The sequence below is a fragment of the Myotis lucifugus genome, unplaced genomic scaffold (genome assembly GCF_000147115.1).
Source record: "Myotis lucifugus unplaced genomic scaffold, Myoluc2.0 scaffold_409, whole genome shotgun sequence".
NCBI classification, from domain to species: domain Eukaryota; kingdom Metazoa; phylum Chordata; class Mammalia; order Chiroptera; family Vespertilionidae; genus Myotis; species Myotis lucifugus.
In genome coordinates this window covers 265,943-282,288 of record NW_005871457.1, presented here as the reverse complement: position 1 = coordinate 282,288, position 16,346 = coordinate 265,943, and the positions used below count along the sequence as shown (strand labels likewise).

At 56.0% G+C, this 16,346-nt stretch overlaps 1 protein-coding gene and 1 non-coding gene across 5 annotated transcripts in view; one reads left to right on the top strand and one right to left on the bottom strand.

The window, feature by feature from the left end:
- The window catches only part of LOC106699453, an 8,537-nt gene extending 1,785 nt beyond the window's left edge, over nt 1–6,752 (top strand). The window contains exons 1-3 of one of the 2 annotated variants that reach the window (XR_002826162.1): nt 2,408–2,925; nt 4,622–4,674; nt 5,774–6,752. This is a non-coding gene — a transcript (uncharacterized LOC106699453). Of the gene's footprint in view, nt 1–2,407; nt 2,926–4,621; nt 4,675–5,773 lie in introns of those variants that run through there. The other variant, XR_002826163.1, reaches the window with a different exon arrangement.
- A 2,485-nt stretch (nt 6,753–9,237) lies between these two features.
- Nucleotides 9,238–16,346, bottom strand: part of KLF11 (Kruppel like factor 11) — an 8,706-nt gene continuing 1,597 nt past the window's right edge. For 2 of the 3 annotated variants that reach the window (XM_023743717.1, XM_023743718.1), the window contains 3 exons: nt 13,899–14,850; nt 11,354–11,610; nt 9,238–10,139 (listed from right to left, as the gene is read on the bottom strand). In XM_023743717.1, the coding sequence (XP_023599485.1) occupies nt 10,113–10,139; nt 11,354–11,610; nt 13,899–14,850 (1,236 nt within the window). In that variant the 3' untranslated portion in view covers nt 9,238–10,112. Of the gene's footprint in view, nt 10,140–11,070; nt 11,611–13,898; nt 14,851–16,346 lie in introns of those variants that run through there. The other variant, XM_014467692.2, reaches the window with a different exon arrangement.

Here is a 16,346-nt window from a genome sequence, read left to right as displayed (position 1 = left end):
CGCCTTTCTTTGCCCTGGGAACCGGGTCCGCCGCTAAGCACAGCACCGGGCCTTCCAGCCGTGCGAGCGGACGGGGTGCCCCCCCCCCACACTTGGCAGTCCCGGAGTGCGGGTGGAGGGGGTGCTAAGCGCTGTACCCCCCCCCCCCTCCCCCGGGCCCACCGGCGGAGCGGAGCGGAGCGGACAAGGTCTTTACCAGCAGCTCCAGGCTGGCCTCTCCCCCAACCCCACCCGCGGGCGCCGCCTAAGGGGCGAGGGGAGCGTCCTCCCGGGCAGCCCTGGGCAGCGGGGTCCTGAAGCCGCCGGAGGGTGGGGCAAGGGCCGGCCCAGCCTGGACAGGCGGAGACCGGCCTCCCGACCGCCCGCTGCCCCCGGGGCCGCTGCAGCTCAGCAGCTGGACTGCCCGGCTGGGTCCCCCAAGGCTGCACCAGCGCTTATGTAACTCCGACATCACTGACACGGAGCCGCGGTGGGGATGCTGGGGGGATTCTGAGCTCGCATGGAAGCAATGCTCAGTGTCTGCGTTTCCCCCGCTTTGGGAACTTAGGTGTGAAAACAACAAAATGCCGCCCCCCCCCACCCCCCACCAAGTCGCTGGGTACCAGCCGCTCCCGGGCAGGGCCGCCTCACTCATCCTTCCAGCCCCTTCTCAGGTGCTGTTTGGGCTCCTGCTGTGTGCGGGCGGGGGCAGCCCTAGGTGCTGGAGAGGAACACAGGTGGCAGCTGTCTGTCCTAAAGAAGCCGGCGGTCTAATGGGGGTGGGGGGCGGAGGGCGATCTGCAGGCAGAAAGCGGAGGGCAGTGTGGTCTGGGGTCTGTATAAAGTCTGCAGGGCCCCGAGGCTGGCTCAGGGGTTGAGCGTCGACCTCTGAGCCAGGAGGTCACGGTTGGATTCCTGGTCAGGGCACTGGCCGGGGGTTTCAGGCTCCATCCCCAGTGTGGGGCGTGCAGGAGGCAGCCGGTCAGTTACTCTCTCTCATCATTGATGTTTCTCTCTCTCTCTCCCTCTCCCTTCCTCTCTGAAATCAATAAAAATAAAAAATAAATTTAAAAAGGGGCCCGCAGGAGAAGCAGCTGAGCCCTGGAGGAGTCAGGCCGGCTTCCAGGACAGGCTCGACCTGAGGCTGGGAGGGCCTGTGGCATGAGCCAGGCAAACAGGCAGAGGGAGCACTGGGGCAGAGAGAACCCCATGTGCAAGGCCATGGCAGCCTGGTGGCGGGGACACAGGTGGATGGGGTGTTGGCTGCTGTCCGTGGTTGGTGGAAGCTGGCCTGTCGAGGCTGGAGCAGAGCCTCACGGGCCTTGCCAGATGCCAGGCCTGGGGGGTGGCTGCCTCGTGCTGGGCATGGGAAGGTGTAGAATGAAGTGGACAGGACGTCGCTGGGCGTGCACTACCCGGAAAGATGCTGCCAAAAACATGGCTCAGGAGCCCGAGTTCCCACGGGGCTGGGACGGGTTAACAGGTGTATCCACATGTCAAAACCTACCCAATTGTATCCTTCAAACTCCTGCCACTTGTTCTGTGTGATCACATATCTCACTGACAGGTGTGTGCGTATACAGGGTGGGGCAAAAGGAGGTTTTCAGCTGTGAGTACGAGCAACAGTTTTTTCCTTGTATTATTATTTATTAGTTATTGTATTATTTTCCACACGAGCAACTGTAAACCTATTTTTGCCCCACCCTGTATATACATATAAAAGTGTCAAGAGCTAAGGGGAGAACTCTTTAGATAGAAGAAGGATAGAATACATTTTGGTAAGATATGTAGTGGGTTTGCTAAAAATTAACTGTTGATATTTCACTATTCTAACAATACACACCCTGCTTGTAAGAAGAGCCAGAGGAGACTTTCAGAGACCATCTCACTCAACCCCTCCTCCTGTTAGGTGAGGTTTTACACAGCCTCCGTGGGGTTTATTATTTTTTAAAATATATTTTTATTGATTTCAGAGAAGGGAGAGAGAGATAGAAACATCAATGATGAGAGAGAACCATGGTTCGGCTGCCTCCTGCACGCCCCCCACTGGGGATCAAGCCCACAACCCAGGCATGTGCTCTTGACCGGCATCGAACCCGGGACCCTTCAGTCCATAGGCCAATGCTCTATCCGCTGAGCCAAACCATGTAGGGCAGGGTTTCAAGTGACAACATGCCCCGCCCGGCCCTGTGGCCCAGACACAGCGCCCTCCCTGAGCTCAGCCAGGTTCCCACGCCCGGCCGGCTCTGCCCTCCTTGGGTCCAGCTGTCTGACCTCCAGGTGGCAGCCCGCCAGCTGTCTGGTGACGGACACTAGTGTCTGCCCGGGGCCTGGAGCAGCCACCAGAGGCCGCTGTGTCTCTGCTTCCCATCCACGCTCCCCTTGCACCTTCTGCAAGCTGTACATCTGGGAGGGCGCCTAACATCGCCCATCAGAGGCCAAGTCAAAGTCAAGGCAGGGGAATCACTGAGGAAAGAGTGTGCCTACCTTTTGGACGCAGCCTTAGGGTGTCCAGATCACGGGTGTGATGGAGTGCGCGCCGTCCCTGCCCCGCGAGGCGGCCAGCCGGGCTGCCGGTGCAGATGTCTGATTCCAACCTTGTGCTCATCCACCCCGTTGTGCTCCTGACGGGAGAAACTGTATCTGTAACAACCCTTACAGAACCTGTGGCGAAAGGAAAAGCCATCCCAGGCGACGGCAAAGCTGGGCCCAGCAGAAACTGACCAGCGGGAACTGAGGGTGACTTCAGAGAAACGGCTGGAGGACAGTTGGGTAGAAGTGTTGTTTTTCTTCCCTGTGGCCCCTGAGAATATATCCAGGCCAAGGAACTGTAAGCCCATCTCACGTGGAGTCCTGTGCACCCATGTTCATAGGAGCGTTAGTCACAACCGCCAGAGGGCGGAGGCAGTCAGCGGACGGGCAAACAAGATGCATAAAGAACATACGGTACCATCACAATGAGAGGTCACCTCGCACCTGTCAGAATGGCTGTCACCCATAAGCCAACCAGTGCTGGGGAGGAGGCAGAGGAGAGGGGACCCTGAGCACTGCCGGTGGGAATGCAGCCAGCATGGAAAACAATACGAATTTCCCCCCAAAATTAAAAACCGATCTGCCTATGACCCAGCGACTCCACTTCTGGGTAAATAGCCAAAGAAACCTAAAATGCTAATTCAAAAGAATACATGCCCCCCTATGTTCACTGCAGCATTATTTACAACAGCTAGGGTATAGAAGCAGCCCACGTGTCCATCACTAGACAAGTGGCTAAAAATGCTGTGGTACATCTACACAATGGAATACTACTCGGCCCTAAAAAAGAATGAATTCTTTTTAAAATTTATTGATTTTTTACAGAGAGGAAGGGAGAGGGATAGAGAGTTAGAAACATCGATGAGAGAGAAACATCGATCAGCTGCCCCCTGCACACTCCCTACTGGGGATGTACCCAGCAACCAAGGTACATGCCCTTGACCGGAATCAAACCTGGGACCCTTGAGTCTGCAGGCCGACGCTCTATCCACTGAGCCAAACCGGTTAGGGCAAAGAATGAGTTCTTAACTGTTTTCAACAGCATGGATGGACACAGGGTATTATGCTAAGTGAAATAAGCCAGTCAGAGAAAGACAGATCCCATATGATTTCATTTATATGTGGAATCTAAAGAGCCATATAAACAAACAAAACGGAAACAGACTCCTAGATACACAGAACAAAGTGATGGCTGCTGGGTGAGGGCAGGGTTGGGGGCTGGGTGAGGAAGGTGAAGGGATTGAGAAGCGCAGACTGGCAGCTACAAAACAGTCGTAGGAATGAAAAGTACAACATAGGGACTATGGTCAGTAATAGTAACGGCTGTGTATGGGTGCCAGGCGGGCGCTAAAAATATCAGGGGGGACACTTTGTAAAAGATGATTATCTAACCACTAGGCTGTACACCTGAAACTAATACAAAATAATATTGACTGTAAACTGGAAAAATAAGAATAAATTTTCTTAAGAAAAGTGGTACAGTCGTCCGTCGGTATCCACGGGGGTTGGTTTCAGGGCCCCCCCAGACACTACAACCTTCAGATGTTCTAGTCCCTTCTTTAAAATGGTGCAGTGTCTGTGTATAACCTGCGCTCAACTTCCCAAATACTTTAGACCGACTTCTGCGCATGGGCCACGAAGTTTCAATTGCACTGTACGTGCACGCCCGCACGTGGTATTTTGTGGAAGAGCCACACTCAAGGGGCCAAAGAGCTGCGTGTGGCTCTCAAGCCGCAGTTTGCCCGACTGACCACCATTTTAGACCATCGCTGGGTTACGTATAACACCTAATGTCATGCAAACGCTGTGTAAAACACAGTCGTTTTACTGTGTTGCTTGGGGAATGAAGACAGAGAAAACCCTGACTGTGCTCAGTGCAAACACAACCACCGCAGCCTCACTACACCGTGCACGTCAGCAACGTGAGCTGCTTTTTCTATGTTCGACCTGTTGGTTGGATCTGGATTCGGAACCCGCGGATAGGAGGGCCGACCGTACACACATACAGGGGGATGTTGAACGTGGTGGCCATCGGTGTCACAGAAAGCCGGGCGGTGGGAGGCTCGCCACCGGTCACCCTCTGATGCCTCTTCCTTCTGTCCTTCTCAAGGTGTCCCCGGAGCACAGAGCGGAAGACCCCCCGGAGAGCAGCGGCGCGACCGAGTAAGTCCAGGAGTCACCTGCGGCCGGACTCCGGCTCTTCCGTGGCTGCCCCACAGCCTCAGGGCCCCATTTCCCCCCCCTCCCCCAGCAGCTTCCTCTTAGAATGCAAAGCTCTGCTGGGGGAGGGGGGGGCACGCAGAGGGGGCAGGCCCCAGCCCTGGGACAGCGCAGAACCTCCCAGTCCCAGCAGCTGTGACCCTCCTGAAAAAGGCCCTGACGCAGTCACTCAGGCGTCCCGGACCCGCCCCTCCCGGTCGGTCGCAGCCTCACCCGTCACTCAGGATGAGACACTGACCTTGGCCTTTAGGAGTTTACTGCCTAGAGGGGGACAGATGGGCCCCTCTAGTCCCAGGAAAACACACTTAACCCCTGGAAGGGGTCCGCTAAGGACCCAGAACTGATGCCCTGGGACTCCTGCTCCCCTCTGGCTTGTTCAAGAGACCCTGGCGCCCTTGGGGTCTGTGAGGTGCCCCCCCATTCCGAATGCCTTGCCCTGGCCACCTTCCGCGAGCCCCCGAGGGGACAGCAGGAAGTGTCAGGGGCTTTGCTGGGACCTTTCTGCCCAGCACTTCTAGGTGCCACGCTCCACGCTAGACACACGGCAGTCAGCATCTTGGCTCACCCTCAGGTCGGCTTGTGGGGGGGCCCCACCCTGTCCCCCACAGCAGCTCCTGTGGGACCCCCAGAGGTGGGGGGTCAGGGAGCATCAGGCCAATGGCTGTGGCGCCCCCCCATACACATACTTGCCGAGGGCAAGACTGTGTCACATGCTGTCCATGCATTTTACCTCATTTCTGCCTCAGAAGGAACCTGTCAAGACAGCTCCATTTTAGAGAAAAAGAAAGGTCCCTGAGCTAGTAAGTGGCGGAGCCGGGACCGGAACTGGGCCTGGAACTTGGGCCCTGGCTCGCTGCAGGCAGGGGCAGAGGCCTGCTCGCGGAGAGGGGGAGTCCGGGAAGGTGTCCCCAGGGCCGGCTTCCTGGTTTTGGTCACGGGATGAGCAGAATCCCCTGGCGGGGCCATGGCGGCTCCCCGGGAGAGATACCGAGTTCCACGGCCACGCCTCGCCTCCTGACACCGCGTCTGTTTCCGGCCGCAGAGCCCCGGGCAGCAGCCAGGAGAGGCCGGAGAGGCGGTCGGTCATCTTGTACGACTGCTCGGAGGAGGAGCTGATGGCCAGCATCGAGCAGGAGTACTGCCACTGAGGCCCCGCCGGACCGGCCTCCGGGAGCCTGGGCTGGGGGTGCACCCTGCCCCTCCCGGGCCGAGCTAGCTGGAGCTGAGCTGCTGCCCACAGGCAGCTACGCACGGACTTTCAAACCGTTTCCCACCCACATCAGAGGGTCCGGAGCTCGCCAGCCGCCGGCCTGCGTGCTGCCGCCAGGAGGTGGTCATCGGGGCGGCCGGCCGGAGGGAGTCGCCTGAGTTCTGCAGGTGAATGTCCTGGAGATGAAATGCAGATTCTGACTCGGCGGGGCCGTGGGGGCCTCCGAGCCCGCATTTCTAACGGGCTCCCAGGTGAGACCACCTGCGGGCTCCCAGCCTCCCCTGAGGAGCAGGACTGATGGAGTCTGTGCAGGAGGCTGCCTCCCAAAGGGATCCTGCCCGCTGGGCCTCAGGGAGTCCTGGAGGCTCTGCCCACTCTGACAACTGGGATCGCAGGGTTCCAGGCTCCCTGCCCTGCCTGGTTCCCACCCACCCCGCCCCCTGGGCACGGAACCGCCCGCCTGGAGAGGCTTGCGGGGCCACCTGCCCTCACCTGGCCGGTGCTGCGGGGCCTGGTCCTGGCCTCCCCGGCGGAGGGAGTGGACATCAGCAGAGAGGCCAGAGGAGACTGACAGAGACAAGGCTGCCCAGGACGCCCCTCCATCACAGGCTGGTCCAGGACTGCAGCCTGACGGGCAGGCGGGGAGGCGGGACTTCCGGCGTGGCCCAGGTGTGGCTGCTCCCGGAAGCCGGAAGCGGAAGCACAGGGAGAGGCGTGGTCCGGAAGCCCCGAGACCTGCCCCCCGGAGCGCTGGTGAGGGCAGCCCGCAAAGGGGCACGTGGCGGCCGGATCCGGAAGAGGTCCCGGCTAGTCTCGCTAGTCTCGCGTTTACCACCAACAGCTCGGCCTGCCTGGCGTCGCCCGACGGACCACAGCCCGTGCCGCCGGGCAAGCGGGAGTTTCCGTGAACTCGGCCTCTGTGATCAGATGGTGCAGAGCTCAGAGGTCTCCTCTCCGAGGCAGGCCGAGCCCGGGAGCCCGAGGGTGGCTCAGAACCCCCCCCAACCAGCGCTGCCCTCCCCACGCCCAAACCCTCTCTTTTGACAAGACGATTAAAGCCGTTACTATTTTAGTGATACAGATGCTTCTTTTAATATTGTCATGTTTTAAGTCCTCACCCACAGGTGTTTGATTTTAGGAGGAGGGAGGAGGAGCATCAGGGTGAGAGAAGCGTCAGTCTGCCGCCTCCCACACGCACCGTCCTGGGACCCAGTGGGACGGGTCCACTGGGAATCGCGCCCACCGCCTTGTGGTGCCCAGGACAGTGCCCCAGCCAAGCGAGCCACGGGCCAGGGCACAACGCTTCTTCTAAAAGAAGCTAACATTCCATTTCTCACAGCCAGAGCCTCAGACCCAGCCAAGGCCGCACCCTGGGTGCACCCCCAGTGCCAGGCACGTGACACCCGTTGTCTCCACAGCCCTCGTTTTACGAATAAGGAAACTTAAACTTTGATTCGGATGTATGGATGGATAGACACACGGACGGGAGGTGGGGGTAGGTGTGCTATGATCCCTGTCATGGGGGGCCTTGTCTTTTAGCAGGTGGATTAGACTTGGAATAAAGTTCGTTACTAGTGGTCAGACCTATAGTGTTGGAGTCCAGAGAAGGGGGCCCTGGGGCGGCTCCCCAGAGCTGGGTGGGAGCCGAGGGGGAGCCCCAGCCCCCAGCTCCACGGCTGTGTCATCTCCTCGGGCAAGGGGACCTCCTCCCCTGGCCCTCGGCTGGTGGCGTCTTCTCTCTTCATCATCTCTGGAGAGAGGGCCCGCTCAGCGCCACCTGGGGACTCTCGGCTTCTCGGGGAGAGGCCTTGGGGAGCGAGCCCCCCGACAGAGGACTGAGTGTGTCTCTCCCAGGATGGGGCCCAGCTGTTAAGAACATGTCTCAAGCTCCTCATTTTAAAAGTCACTCACAGAGAGGCAGGTTGAAAGCAAAGGCGCTGTGGATGTTGCAGCTGGGAAATAGGACCTTGGAGACAGAGGGAAGACAGCAGGAAAGTCACAAAGCTGAGTAACCAACTTGTGGCCTCCTCCCAGAGGCAAAGGGCTGGAGTTAGAGGCCTCTAGGTGGACGGCTAAGTGCAAAGCCCATTAGGATCTCGCCTCCCCAGCACGCCTGCACACACATGACCAGGACCCACGTGGCCCACAAATCACACCTGCATGTCTTTGCCACCATCACATCCCAGGATGGGTGGCTTTGGAAGGCACCGAGCCAAGAGGATTGACTGAATGTCAAGTGAGAGCGGAGGCCAGGGTGACTCTAGCTGCACCTGAAGAACTTGAAGGGTAGTCTTGCTGTTTTGTTTTAGTATATTTTTATTGATTTCAGAAAGGAAGGGAGAGGGAGAGAGAGATAGACACATCAATGATGAGAGAGAACTACTGATCAGCTGCCTCCTGCACCCCCACACCGGGGATTGAGCCCACAACCTGAGCATGTGCCCTGACCAGGAATTGAACCCTGACCTCCTGGTTCATATGTGGATGCTCAGCCACTGAGCCATGCCAGCAGGGCTTGCTCTTCTTTTATTTATTTACTTTTTATTTTAAATATATTTTTTATTGATTTCAGAGAGGAAGAGGGAGAGATTGAAGCATCAATGATGAGAATCATTGATCAGCTGCCTCCTGCACACCCCCACTGGGGATCAAGCCCACAACTGAGGCATGTGCCCTTGACCGGAATCAAACCTGGGACCCATCAGTCCCCAGGCCAACGCTCTATCCACTGAGCCAAACCAGCCAGGGCTTGCTGTTCTTTTCAAAGACAAGGGAGTCACCTGTGAGAAAATCTAATGTTGGGGAGATGAGGAGCTTGGTCGTTTTGGACAAATATGAGGAGGACTGAGACCTCACCGTCCCTGGCAACATCCGCAGCAGCTCCTTGAAGGGGACGTGGATGCAAATCCCAGCCCAAGTGGGTGCAAGAGAGAACGTACCCCAGGAGCAGGAGTGAAGACTGGCGCCGTGGCACCTCTAAAGCCTGGGCTGAGAGTGGGGGGTGAGGTTCCCTCCCTCCCCCCTCTTGGCACAGGAAGAGCTCGAGGAGGAGGGGCACAGGGCTATTCCGCACCCACCGTCCTGCCAGGGCCAGACCCAGCACCAGATCGGCCCACACAGCAGCTGCCTCTTCACACTGTTCTTTCAGAAAGAACCCTCCACGGAACCTGGGGGGCCTGGGAGCAGAACGGAACCCAGGGAACAGAGAGAAGGCATAGGCTGGGCCTATATACACTGGATTTGGTAAATTATTTTCTGAAGTCACTGGGGCAGTTAAATGACATGGGACACAAGTCCAGTTTGCAAATCAAAGAAGTTTTATGCTTAAATCAAAGAAAAAAGTTACATCACACATATTCATTTAAATAAGACGTCAAAGTCTGGTGGTACAGAAACATAATTCCAAGACATTTCAAATTTTATTACTGAAACCACGTAAAAGGCTCAAAGTCAACAAAGATCAAGCAAAAGTGCTCAGGAAGTAAAGTGCACTGGGGGGGGGGGCGGGCCGCAGGGGGGAAGGAGGGGGGAGGCTTCGCCTGGGCGCCCAGAGCCCCTGCCGCGGGGCTCCACATGGAACCAACCAAGGGTGGCTCTCAGGACAGAATTCTTCAGACAAAACTGTTTCCCAACTTGCCGTCTTTCAGGGACAGACAGAAGGCAAAGGAAGTGTTTCCAGGAGGCATTTCTACATCCGATCAGGAATGGAAGCGCAAATCAAAACCACGGGCAGCCGTCTCCTTAGAAACGCTGCTCAGAGCATGACATTCCGTGTGACGCGCGAGCAAGCACTCCACCTTGTGGGATCCGCCACCACACTGGCAGGACTAACATTGTTTTGCATAATGAGGGGAAATACCCAAACTTAATGCCGCCTCGGACATGCACACAGCGGTGTTCATGCTGATTTAAAGGTATGAGTGGGAGAGAAAGGACCGGCGCTGTATGCATCTAATGGGTGTTCTCTTGCACGAACCTCATTATATTTATTCAACATCTCACCTTACCATCATTCTAATAAAGGTAAATGCCAGGCCCCAAGAGGCAAAGACAAACTCTGAACACCAGGCACAATGGACACCATCCCTCCGTTCCTTCGCACGTTCTGCTGCCTGGATTCTCGGTGCCGCCAGGGGCAGGCGCTGTGGAGCGAGGGCCTGTGCTCACAGCTTCAACATCGGTGCCCACGGTCTACTTCCTGTCGGACGGCAAAACACCCCCATTGCAAGGAGTTTTCTGTGTGATCAGTTTCCTTCAAACACCACGAGTGAAGGGCAGCTGGGTGGCACTGCTGCCATTCAGCATAACTTGCATTTCCTCCAGTTCTCAATGGATCAAGGAGCCGGACCACTGGGCTGGGCCGCCTGCACGCACCTTCGTCTGCGTGTGCAGAGTACAGACCTGTACTTGGGTGGGAAGTTCCTCCCACCAATGAGGCCACTCCCTGCTGCTCTAAGAAGTTGCTCTGCCCACAAGATACTACGGATGAGGCCACAGTAAAAGTCCCTGACAACCGGGCAGCTGGGTTACGGCATCTTTTTTCTTCTTTTTTCCCCTCGGTGTTTGAGGTACAAACAGGGAATTGCGAATGCTGTGCTCTCCACAGAGCACAGACGGATCCTACCGAGGCTCCCTGACCACAGGGTGTCTGTTTGTCTGTCTGTGGAGTGTGTTAAAGTCATCCTCTGGGTACATCCTGCACAAGTCACACCGCGGACACAGGCGACTAGTTCTATGCAACCAAAATTTTGATCCTTGGGCTACAGCTGCGAAGGAATGGCTGCCTGGAGCGTCCCCAGAGAATGTCATGAGGAAGCTGCCTGCCACACTTTCAGAGGAAAGTGTGGCATTTCTCTAAGAGACCCTGTCAACCAGTTTGATTCTAAAAAATTCTTAGCTCTAAAAGGCCTGATTACAAACTTGCGATTTTTTTTTTTCTGGCTGAATAATGTTTCAAGGTTACTGAAAGAAGGGTTCTTATAAAAACGTGAACCATTGAAAAGACTGCAAAATCATCTATCTAGAAACTGGTGATCAGAGTACCAACAATATAAATCTTTTCATAAAAAACAGTATAAAGTCATACCCTGTCTCGTTTCTACAAAACATGAATAGAAAGGCTGTAAAAATCCAGATTTTTTAAAATTTATTGCCGAAATGTTTGAATGCTGGTGATTTAGATGGTCAAATTTTCTTCCATTTCCTTAAAAAACTTCTGAAACTACAAAAGACACTGAACAGGGTCTCAACCAAAAAGAGAACAGGTAACATACGCTCATCAGAACCAGCCTCTGCTCTTCCGCAGCCCCCACGACAGTGGTTTTGGGAGAGAACCATCAGTCTGTCCTTCCCTGAAAAGCCTTTTTAAGTTCCCTCGGGCGACTCCCTTCAGGCCGAGGCCGGCCTGCTCACCAGCGGGCTCCTGGGTTTCTCTGCCGAGGCGATTCGGTTCAGTTTGCCAACCTCTGCCTGCCAGCCAGGTGGCTTCTTGGTGGTCACGTGACGCCGGGCGTGCTTGGTCAGGTGGTCACTGCGCATGAAGCGCCGGTCGCACACGGGGCACGCGAACTTCTTCTCCCCGGTGTGCGTCCGGCGGTGGCGGGACAGTTCATCCGAGCGCGCGAACCTCTTATCACAGCCGTCCCAGCTGCAGCTGAACGGCTTCTCCCCTGGCGGCGAGAAAACACACATTACAGAAAACTAAGCGCTCAGCACCTATCACACCTGTGTTGTTTTTACTTTTTAAAAAAAATATATTTTTATTGATTTCAGAGAAGAAGGGAAAGGGAGAGAGAGAAAGAAACATCAATGATGAGAGAGAATCACTGATCGGCTGCCTCCTGCATGCCCCCTACTGGGGATCGAGCCTGCAACCTGGGCATGTGCCCTTCAGTCCACAGGCCGACGCTCTGTCCACTGAGCCAAACCAGCTAGGGCTGACCCATGTTGTTTTTAAATTTTGTTCCTCAAAATCTAGGACAGTTATACTGGTATCGGGTCACTCAGAAGTCAAGAAATCCTCCAAGCTGCATTCTTCCTGCCACACCTGAGCTGTAATGTGGCAGGGCCCAAGGATGTCCAATCTTTCAAAAGCTACGTTTAAATAAAAATAACTCTTCAACTGTTAGCTTGTGGTAAGGAAAAGGCTTTTTTCCTTAGTGAGTATTCTTTTTTTAAAACATTGATTTTTAGAGCCAGAACGGTTGTTCCACTCACTGATGCATTCATTGGTTGACTGCATGTGCCCTGACCGGGGATCGAACCGTGACCTCCTGGTTCATAGGTCGACGTCCAACTGAGCCACTCCGGACGGGTGACACAAGAGTTTATATCCAGTCAGTCAGTCAGTCAGTCAGTCAAGTACATAAGAAACTAAAACACGAAGAAAAAGCGTGGTGGGACATACAGTACGCCGCTCGGGTCAGGAAGGAATGAGATCAACACGAAGAAAAAGTGTGGTGGGACATACAGTACGCCGCTCGGGTCAGGAAGGAATGAGATCAGGAAACACTTGTAAGAACGGCTTTGGGAAGGCCCTTCCCGGGTTTTCAGAGAGGAGAGCTGGGCAGAGGGTGGCGGGTGAAGGGCAGGATGTGGAGATGGGGAGGGAAGGTCAAGGGCAGGATGTGGAGCTGGGGAGGGAAGGTCAGGGCGGAGAGGCAGGTGCTTGGCGGGCCAGGCTCGGAGTCTGCACCTGAGCAATCAGCCGCCCGCCCGCCCGCAGAGTGGAAGCCTAGAGCTCCCTTTGCAACGCCTGCCAACTCCAGGCTGCTCCATGCTCCAGCGGGAGCTGCCCCCTCAGAGCTGCAGTGTGCCAGGAAGGGCCCTCTCCCTCCGCAGCCCCCCCCTCAACCCTGCCCATCTGCGCTGCTGTCCCACAGGCCAGCAGCAGACACGCTGGTGGGGGGGATTTCAGGGCCAGAGTTTATGGAGCAATCTTCACTGCAGAACTTGAGCCTGTCACTGTGCGTGTGTGTGTGTGCGCGCGCGCGCATGTGCGTGTGCGTGTGTGAGAACCCCGAAAGGCGAGTTTAACAAGCCGACTGCTCAACCACAGGACCCTGCAGAACAAGACGACTGAACACTGACCCAGAGAGCAGCGTGCCCCGGACACCTGAGAGCCCACCCTCAGCGACCCAGGCAGAAACCCGCCCGGGGGCCTCACACCTGTTACAGCCCGGCAGCACCAGCCCCCAGCTACGTAAATGTGAGCTTAACGAAAGCGTCAAGTTCAGTTTCTTAGTCACCGTCCACATTTCAAGGGCGTGTGGCTAACGGCTCTCCTAATGGACAGAGAAACTTTCCATCCTTGCAGAAAATTCTATTGAATGCAGCTAAGACATAAAGAGACTGCTAAGTCATTACACTTTCTGTGTGACTTCTGAATGAAAAACTACATATTCCCAAAAGAAAACTATTCTCCTTCACATTTCAAATATTCCAGAAGTTCACGCTTTCCCACACACTGGAGAGACCTTGCCCCGCTGTAACCCTAAGTCACACTGATGTTTACTGAATGGGGGTGCAGTTTCCAACACGCAGAGAGAATGGCATGCCCACAGCCACGTGAAGAGAAAGGGGCCACGTAAGCAGCACCCTAAACCAGCCGTGGGCAAACTACGGCCCACGGGCCGGATCCGGCCCGTTTGAAATGAATAAAACTAAAAAAAAAAAAAAAGACCGTACCCTTTTATGTAATGATGTTTACTTTGAATTTATATTAGTTCACACAAACACTCCATCCATGCTTTTGTTCCGGCCCTCCGGTCCAGTTTAAGAACCCATTGTGGCCCTCGAGTCAAAAAGTTTGCCCACCCCTGCCCTAAACGCTATCAAAGGGTCACCGCCACAGGACGCCTACATTCTGTGCACGGGGTGAGCTGATGCCGTGTTCTAGGAACCCAGACAGGTTCCGACATGGATCCTCGCCCCCCATGCCCACCTGCCTCGCACTTACCTGTGTGGGTGCGGAGGTGAGCCTTGAGGTGGGAACTTTTGAAGTAGGTTTTCCGGCAGCCTGGAAAGTTGCAAACATAGTTCCTCCTTCGGGAAAAGTCTGCCTGAGGGGCCCCGTTGTGACTGGTGGCGATGAACACGGGGGCCGGGGCCAGAGGCAACAACCTGGTATTCCCCGCAGCCATGACACCTGCCGGGGAGCAGGAGGCGGGCTGGGGGAGCGCCCCCTGCGGCAGCACCAGCATCACAGCTCCCGGAGGCACAGGTGGTCCCATGAGCACCGGCTGGGGCCCTGGAGCAGCGTGGGGCAGAATGGGTGCGACAGTCCCGGCGGAGACGGGGGGAGGTGCCTTCAAAAATGCCGGCAACACGCCACTCTGTCCAGTCACAGGGACCATCTGGCAAAGGACGGGGGGGCTGGGGACGGGGACAGAAATGAGAGGCGCGGTGTTCCCGGGCAGGTCATTTTCACAGTTCTTTGGTGAGCAGGGTGGGACCGCAACCGGCCGGCCTGCCTGCTGGCCTTGGTCGGGGGGGACCCGGTCTCCAGACTTCTTGGAGCAAGGCGGACGGGGGCCTGAGTTCACGGTGAGGGGAGTGTCTCTGGGGTGCGCGTCCCGCAAAGCTTCTGCGTGTCCCCGAAGCGGTGCTGCTCCTCCCCTGTGGTCTGGAGGCTGGGAGGCAGGACTGTGGCCGGGAGCAGGACTCCCCAGGGCGTGGTGGGTGGCACTGGCCACCACAGCCCTGCAGGGGGCGCCAGGGGCCGGCTGCAGCCACTCTGGCTTCAAACCTGGCAGGATCCTCTCCTCCCTCCGGCTGAGGGCGCTGGCTGCCCCCGCAGAGGCCGGGGGGACGGCCACGGCCACGCGTGCTTTGGAATCAGGTGCTTGGGAAGGAACGAGTGTTCTCGCCAATGGCTCCATGAGGTCAGGGCTCTGAGGAGGAGTCATGCACTTGAGAAAGAAGAAAAGACAGTGTGGAAAAGGCTGCTTTGGTTACATTTTAAAAGGCGTTTACTTTGACCGGGATGCTCCCGATGCCTTTAAAAAAATGGTCTAAGCCTCTACTTTCTGGTCTACCCCCCTTTCCTGACCTCCCAAACCTATCCCTCCGCTCGGTGTAATCAGTGCCGCTCCTGGGCCCGCACAGTGACGGAAACGAGCGATGGGAGCATTAGGACTGTGATGAGAAAACAAACTGACACTCAAGGGAGAGCTTTCCACAGTAACTATGGATCCTCAGAAATGTTTCTGAAACCCCAGTGGTTCTCATTTGATACACACTCAGCCAGTGCCTGCGAGATGAGGCCAGGCAAACCCGTCAGAGCGATGATGCCCAGAGGCCACGCTCTAACCCAGTGGTTCTCAACCTTCCTAACGCCGCGACCCTTTAATAGTTCCTTGTGCACTAACCGGTTTGGCTCAGTGGATAGAGTGTCGGCCTGGGGACTGAAGGGTCCCAGGTTCGATTCCGGTCAAGGGCATGTACCTTGGTTGCGGTCATGTCCCCAGTAGGGAGTGTGCAGGAGGCAGCTGATCGATGCTTCTCTCTCATTGATGTTTCTAACTCTCTATCCCTCTCCCTTCCTCTCTGTAAAAAATCAATAAAATATATATATATAAAAATACAGTTCCTTGTGTTGTGGTGACCCTCAATTTCATTGTTACAAATTGAACATAATTAAAGCATAGTGATTAATCACAAAAACAATATGTAATTATGTATGTGTTTTCTGATGGTCTTAGGTGACCTTTGTGAAAGGGTCGTTCGACCCCCAAAGGGGTCGCGACCCACAGGTTGAGAACCGCTGCTCTAACCGGTGGCCTGCCTAAACCAAGCCTCTCTGTACCGCCCCACCAATTCCCGCTTGTCAGCCTTCCCGGGAAGAGCCCCACGCCAAGAGCTCTGAGGGGCTCCGGCAGCCAGGCCAGACTCTGCAGTCCTCGCTACGCACGCTCGGCCCTTCTCATCCCTCTCCAGGCGGTTCCCGCAGTCTCTCTCCAGCGCCAGCTTCCAGCCCAGGGCCATTAGGTGACCACTTTCACTTCCCTTAGCGAGACAGCCCTCACCTCTACGAGCTGAGGCGAGTTTCTCCCAGCAAAGTCAGAGCCGCAGCAAGTAAGGAAACAGAACACAGTGCCTGATGGCAGCCAACTCGCCCAAGTCAGAAGCTGGCTGCCACCGGGAGGCAGAGGCCAGCATTTCCACCCGCTAACTTAGGGTGTCTGGTGCCAACGCACGGGCTTTCCCCAGCCACGGGCTTTCCCCCAGCCGCCACCCACTTCACCCTGACCCTGGACTCGGTCATCTGGGGGAACCTGGTCCCCCACCCCTGCAATTGCCCCAGGGAAATGAAGTACATTTTTGCTTTCTCAAATCAACCTGTAGGTTTGGTGCTATGCAACATTTTAGCCCTGTGGCTGCAGCTGTGGTCGATCCATGGAAAAAC